The sequence below is a fragment of the Oncorhynchus gorbuscha genome, unplaced genomic scaffold (genome assembly GCF_021184085.1).
Source record: "Oncorhynchus gorbuscha isolate QuinsamMale2020 ecotype Even-year unplaced genomic scaffold, OgorEven_v1.0 Un_scaffold_723, whole genome shotgun sequence".
Taxonomy (NCBI): Eukaryota; Metazoa; Chordata; class Actinopteri; order Salmoniformes; family Salmonidae; genus Oncorhynchus; species Oncorhynchus gorbuscha.
The window spans coordinates 122,501-129,830 of record NW_025745530.1 but is presented as its reverse complement, the minus strand read 5'-3'; the positions used below and the strand labels follow the sequence as shown (position 1 = coordinate 129,830).

The 7,330-nt window shown below is 48.0% G+C and overlaps 1 protein-coding gene across 1 annotated transcript in view; it reads left to right on the top strand.

The window, feature by feature from the left end:
* Positions 1–6,273: 6,273 nt before the first annotated feature.
* Positions 6,274–7,330, top strand: part of LOC124019165 (transcription factor MafG-like) — a 22,732-nt gene continuing 21,675 nt past the window's right edge. Inside the window, exon 1 of the mRNA XM_046334556.1 lies at positions 6,274–6,547. Within this exon, the coding sequence (XP_046190512.1) occupies positions 6,389–6,547 (159 nt within the window). The 5' untranslated portion in view covers positions 6,274–6,388. The remainder of the gene's footprint in view (positions 6,548–7,330) is intronic.

Here is a 7,330-nt window from a genome sequence, read left to right as displayed (position 1 = left end):
ACTTTACCATGGAACTATTCATTTGTATGGTTTGATACTGATTAGGAAAATGTGTATGGTCAATTACCAAAGGCTCTGTCCTATATTGTATATTGAGTTAGCATATGTTAGTGAAAGGAGGCAAGTCGAGGAAGCTACATACCATAGAGTATTGGGATGCAGCCCAACTCTAGCTGTTTAGTTGTTTCAACTCAGCATCTGGAGACACAAAGGAAGTCACAGTACAGTATGATGATGTCGTCGTCATCCCCCCCGTTGCCTTGACAAGTACAGTTCTACAGATGTCATGGCCCGTCATCGTCACATACTCAACGGGGGACAGACTGGGTGAAGTTTCAACCCCAGTGCCCCCACGGATACAAATAGACATTTGTGGAGTGGCTGTGTACCAAATGGCACCCTGTTCCCTACATAGTGCTCTGAGGGTCCTGGTCCAGTGTTGTCTACTATACAGGGAATGTGGTGGCATTTGGGAGTCAGGATGCAGACAGTTTTTCCCTCGCTGCCATAGATACGGATTCTGATTGGTTGGTGAGGGAGGAAATGAGCCGCCGGTTTTAGAACCCTGTCGGCAATCTGAAGGAGGTGGGTGACATGTCAGGTCCAGGAGAGGTTCAGGTCAGGCTGGATGTGGCATTCTATTCCCTATATAGTGCAACACTTCTGACTAGGACCCATAGGGCTGTGGTCAAAAGTAGTGCACTAGGAAATGTGGGTGCCAATGAGCATGCAGACTGGCTCCTGGGGTTACCCAACGTCAACATCTACTTTTTGGTGGCACATTGCTATTTAAATTGTTATGGGGGTGTCACGCCCTGGTCTTAGTATCCGTGACGGGGTGACCCCCAGCCCTCCTGCAATTCAAATCATGGTTCATTTCCTGTCTTTTTTCTCTCCTTTTATACTCTAAACTTTAAAGTCAAACTAAAAGAAAGTCATCCAAGTTCATTTACTTCCACAATAACTTTTATATTGCCTTCAATATTACAGGACACAGGCCAATTGTTTGTTTGCCTCTGAAATATGACTGCAGAAGACCATGTTGTGTGAGAGTTGTCCTCCACGGCGTGTCCATTGTAAAGTGTGCAGTTTGAATAGACGACATGCTTTACGAGGCAGCAGGTGTAGAAGGTAATGACAATATGCAGGAAAACCGTGGAGACAAGTGGCTGTGGAGATAAATGTTCCCCAATCACAGCGGAATAATACTAACCGCTTGCAGCCGACAGGATTACCTAGATTACGGTTAAAAGTGGCCTTTGATTAAAGTGTGTGTGTAAAAAATAAATAAAGGCCTTGATTAAAACTGTCTCCCGCGTCCCACTCCACGCTCCCGGCCCCAGAGTCTCTGTCTGCGTCCCTAATTCCACCCTACTCCCTATATAGTTGACTGATTTGGACCAGAGCCCTGGTCAACGGTAATACACTATAAAATGAATAGGGTGCTATCTGGGACGCGGCCTCTGTTTGTGTGTGGTGGGTTTTCAGGAGGAAGGGTTAGTACTGGAGACGCTGAAGTGGTTCACTAATCCCTCTTTTATTCTGAAAGGTTATTCTCCGCTGTGGCTGAGATAAGTCCTGCTCCTCAAGAGGCTTCCATTTGACTCTCAATAACACACACACCTACACACAGTGTCGTCGGGAGAGTTCAATAGCGGTTAATCCTCCCACACAGTGTGTGTGTGTGTGTGTGATTCCAAAGGCCTTTGAACAGGAGGAATGCACCAGTCTTTTTGACTTGTCCTAGGCCGGGACTCTCCGACCCTGTTCCTGGAGAGATACCCTCCTGGAGGTTCACTCCGACCCCTGTTCCTGGAGAGAACCCTCCTGGAGGTTCTCTTCCCTGTTCCTGGAGAGAGACCCTCCTGGAGGTTTTCTCCGACCCTGTTCCTGGAGAGAGACCCTCCTGGAGGTTCACTCCGACCCTGTTCCTGGAGAGAGACCCTCCTGGAGGTTCACTCTGACCCTGTTCCTGGAGAGAGACCCTCCTGGAGGTTTCCTCCGTTTTCCTCCGACCCCCGTTACTGGAGGTTTTCACTCAGACCCCTGTTATAACTAACCTGATGCACTCCGACCCTGTTCCTGGAGAGAGACCCTCCTGGAGGTTCACTCTGACCCTGTTCCTGGAGAGATACCCTCCTGGAGGTTCACTCATGACCCTGTTCCTGGAGACCTAGACCTGATCAGCTGGAGGTTCATTCAGACTCTGTTCCTGGAGAGATACCCTCAGGAGGTTTTCAGACTCCAGACCCCTGTTCCTGGAGAATACCCTCCTGGAGGTGTTCCATACTCTTCAGACCCTGTTCCTGGAGAGAGACCCTCCTGGAGGTTTTCACTCAGACCCCTGTTATAACTAACCTGATGCAGCTGATCAACCAGCTAATTATTAGAATCAGGTGCGCTTCAGATTACGGTTGGAGCAAAAACCTACAAGAGGGTAGCTCTCCAGGAACAGGGGTCGGAGTGAACCTCCAGGAGGGTATCTCTCCAGGAACAGGTTGGAATGGATTTACAGGATGATACCTCATTCAGACCTCCATTCATTCAGACCTATAGCCATACCTCATTCAGACCTATAGCCATACCTCATTCAGACCTATAGCCATACCTCATTCAGACCTATAGCCATACCTCATTCAGACCTATAGCCATACCTCATTCAGACCTATAGCCAGATCTCATTCAGACCTATAGCCATACCTCATTCAGACCTATAGCCATACCTCATTCAGACCTATAGCCATACCTCATTCAGACCTATAGCCATACCTCATTCAGACCTATAGCCATACCTCATTCAGACCTATAGCCATACCTCATTCAGACCTATAGCCATACCTCATTCAGACCTATAGCCATACCTCATTCAGACCTATAGCCATACCTCATTCAGACCTATAGCCATACCTCATTCAGACCTATAGCCATACCTCATTCAGACCTATAGCCATACCTCATTCAGACCTATAGCCATACCTCATTCAGACCTATAGCCATACCTCATTCAGACCTATAGCCATACCTCATTCAGACCTATAGCCACCATTCAGACCTATAATACCTCATTCAGACCTATAGCCAGATCTCATTCAGACCTATAACCATACCTCTCATTCAGACCTATAACCATACCTCATTCAGACCTATAGCCATACCTCATTCAGACCTATAGCCATACCTCATTCAGACCTATAGCCAGATCTCATTCAGACCTATAACCATACCTCATTCAGACCTATAGCCAGACCTCATTCAGACCTATAACCATACCTCATTCAGACCTATAACCATACCTCATTCAGACCTATAACCATACCTCATTTCAGACCTATAACCATACCTCATTCAGACCTATAGCCATACCTCATTCAGACCTATAACCATACCTCATTCAGACCTATAGCCAGACCTCATTCAGACCTATAGCCATACCTCATTCAGACCTATAGCCATACCTCATTCAGACCTATAACCATACCTCATTCAGACCTATAGCCATACCTCATTCAGACCTATAGCCATACCTCATTCAGACCTATAGCCATACCTCATTCAGACCTATAGCCAGATCTCATTCAGACCTATAGCCAGATCTCATTCAGACCTATAGCCATACCTCATTCAGACCTATAGCCAGATCTCATAAAATTGTTAATCCATCAAGACAGACCAGACAGGCTCACCTCTGACGTGTGTGTGTGTGTGTGTGTGTGTGTGTGTGTGTGTGTGTGTGTGTGTGTGTGTGTGTGTGTGTGTGTGTGTGTGTGTGTGTGTGTGTGTGTGTGTGTGTGTGTGTGTGTGTGTGAGAACATTGATCTCAGAGATGATATTGTTTCTCTAGATGCAGCTGATGGAACAGGAGATTGAAAGAGAGCGGGAGAACAGGAGGATGTGAGTCAGCACTCTGGGCTTCTCTTTGTGGTTCTGACATTGTCTGTGTTCCAAATGGAACCCTATTCCCTATATAGTGCACTACTTTTGACCAGGGACCATAGGGTTGTAGCTAAAAGTAGTGCACTATAAATGGAATAGGGTGCCATTTTGGGACAAATTCCTTCAAATGGTTATTTTAGGCGTCTTTCAACTGGACCTAGTCCTAAACGAGACAGATCTATAGTTTATGTACAGATCTAGACAGATCTATAGTTTATGTACAGATCTAGACAGATCTATAGTTTATGTACAGATCTAGACAGATCTATAGTTTATGTACAGATGTAGACAGATCTATAGTTTAAGTACAGATCTAGCTATTATGGGTAGTCATCTAATGTGGCATCATCTCCCCCTCTCTCCTTCTCTCTCCCTCCTCTCTCTCTCCTCTCCCCCTCTCCTTCTCTCTCACTTTCCTCTCCCTCTCTCTCCTTCTACTCTCCCCCTCTCTCCTCCCCCTTTCATCTCTCTCTCCTCTCCCCTCTCCTTCTCTCCCTCTCCTCTTTCTCCCTCTCTTCTCCCCCTCTCCTCTCTCCCTCCTTCTCTCTCTCCCTCCTCTCTCCCTACTCTCCTCCTCCCCCTCTCCTCTCTCCCTCTCACCTCTCTCCCTACTCTCCTCCTCCCCCTCTCCTCTCTCCCTCTCACCTCTCTCCCTACTCTCCTCCTCCCCCTCTCCTCTCTCCCTCTCACCTCTCTCCCTACTCTCCTCCTCCCCCTCTCCTCTCTCCCTCTCACCTCTCTCCCTACTCTCCTCCTCCCCCTCTCCCTCTCACCTCTCCCTACTCTCCTCCTCCCCCTCTCCTCTCTCCCTCTCACCTCTCTCCCTACTCTCCTCCTCCCCTCTCCCTCTCACCTCTCCCTACTCTCCTCCTCCCCTCTCCTCTCTCCCTCTCACCTCTCTCCCTACTCTCCTCCTCCCCCTCTCCCTCTCACCTCTCCCTACTCTCCTCCTCCCCCTCTCCTCTCTCCCTCTCACCTCTCTCCCTACTCTCCTCCTCCCCCTCTCCTCTCTCCCTACTCTCCTCCTCCCCCTCTCCTCTCTCCCTCTCACCTCTCTCCCTACTCTCCTCCTCCCCCTCTCCCTCTCACCTCTCTCCCTACTCTCCTCCTCCCCCTCTCCCTCTCACCTCTCTCCCTACTCTCCTCCTCCCCCTCTTGTCTCCTCTTTTCTCGACAAGTTTTGTTCTGTACACTGCAGATGAAAGACGACAAGGAGAGAAAGATACAGTAGTTTAGACCAGGGGTGTCAAACTCATTCCATGGAGGCCTAGTGTGCAGTGGGTTTTCAGGAGGAAGGATTCTCACACCTCTGTCAGAATGCTGTTCATTGACTACAGTTTAGCGTTCAACACCATAGTGCCCCCAAAGCTCAAGGACCCTGGGAGAAACACCTCCCTCTGGAACTGCAGGGCCTAATGTCTTCAGGTTTTGTTTTGTCCTTTCAGTTAAGACCTGGACAACCAGGCGAGGGGAGTTCTTTACTAATTACTGACCTTAATTCATCAAACAAGTACAAGGGAGGAGGGAAAATCGCAGGTCCTCTGTGGAACGTACTGTAGAACGGCATCTACCTGTAGCCGACTGTGAAGTTTGTTCTCTGTACATAGAGGGTGTATCTCAATAATCTAAAGTACAGAAGGACCTTGTCTACAGTCCTTAAAAAATGTTTTTACAAGTTGCATAGATCGTTAATAAATGGACAATAATTGTTCAGTTTTGGTGAGTCCACGCTCTTTGTCACTGATTCAGTGTGTGAGAGAGTCATTGCGTGTGTGTGTCAGCTTACTCGAGCCTAGCACTCCTCATATTATTTTAAAAACACCGAAATATAACGTTATTCAGTAGTGGTGCGAGAGTGTGTTGCCACTCAACCGAAGCTCGTGTTTTGCTGAGTGGGCACGCGCTCTGCTCTACTCTTCCCTGCGTCGCGCCCGCCCGGGTGTGTGTGCTGCTGACTACGGGCGCAGCGCCATCATGCCGTTGGAGCGCTAGACACGCCGTTTTAAAGGGCTAGCCTCACTGTGCTGTGCCGTTCTCTCTCTCTCCCTCCCTGCCTGCTGTGTGCTGCTGATTCATCACGATTAGGTGGTTAGCCAGCCTGCCTGCCAGCCATAGGCTACATGCACAAGCCATGCCAACCAGACTGAGTGGGGGCTTTCATAGCTAAAGTAGACAAAGAAAGGGCTTGCTTGTCAAACGTAGGCTAAGCTATAGCATCGCACCACAGTGCAGAGAGAACAACATGTGTGGCGGTTGGGAATATTTTTGATAACTTCATTGCGAGATAGATTGATCATATCGAGAGTTACGGGGGACTGGGAATCCCCCTGGTTTTCAGAAATCAGGCATCGTTAATCGGTTTACATAGAGTAGGCTAGCTAGATAAGGAAGAGGAAGATATATCGTGTATTCGGGATGTGTAGCCGAGTTGGAACTGTCTAGAAAACGTGATTATATGTTAGGTGGCTGGAGATATTCACAGCAGAAGAACTGTCCGAGTTTTCGAGTGCTGAAACGGAAGCAAGCGGAGCGGAGCGGAAAACGGGCCGCACTGGATAGGGACGCAACAGCCGCGAGCGCGGTCAGCGTGTGTCTGTCTGTTGCTATTTCAGAGGTAAGATTCATAACAGCTGTTTTCAGGGAGTTGTTGACGTTGCATAATGATGATAGTGTAAACTCGACGTCACTTTCTAGCTATCGTGATGTCTTTAATTGTATGTGTCTTAGTTTAATATTGACAAGAAGGCATGTGCGTGTCAAAAGTGAAAGAGACAAACGCATCGCAAATTTTATGACATTTGTTTTTTTTGTGTGTCAGGGGGCACGGAGGTTACAGTTTTAAACGTCTAGCCTCCACCTCTCCTTTTATGTGTGTCAGGGGGCACGGAGGTTACAGTTTTAAACGTCTAGCCTCCACCTCTCCTTTTATTTGTGTCAAGTCATTTCCCCGTATTTCGTATTTAGGGAACTATTATTTCTAAACGGGTTTTCCCTGTTTATTTCGCGCGGCAGCCACAGACAGTCCATGGTAGTAACAGCAATAGCGGAAGACATGCTTGCTGATTCATCACAACGTTGTGTTTCTCGCTCGACGGTTGCGCGAGCTGAGTACAGGCACGGAGCGAGGGAGCCATGGCAACATGGCACCGGCGGGCTGACAAAGGTAGGAGCGGGAGGAGGGGGGAGGAACGGTTCGTGCTTGTTGCGCCTAAATATTGCTACCCCATTGCAGTGGTGGGAAAATACAGTAGCCTACACGGTTCAAAATTATATATATATTTATAATAAGCGACTGTTGATTCATATAAATCTGGCTTTAATATGCATGTGTTATATGGGGCCTGTTTACACGATTGGTCGAAATTCAGCTAAAGGTGAACTGAACATCGGCGGTCAA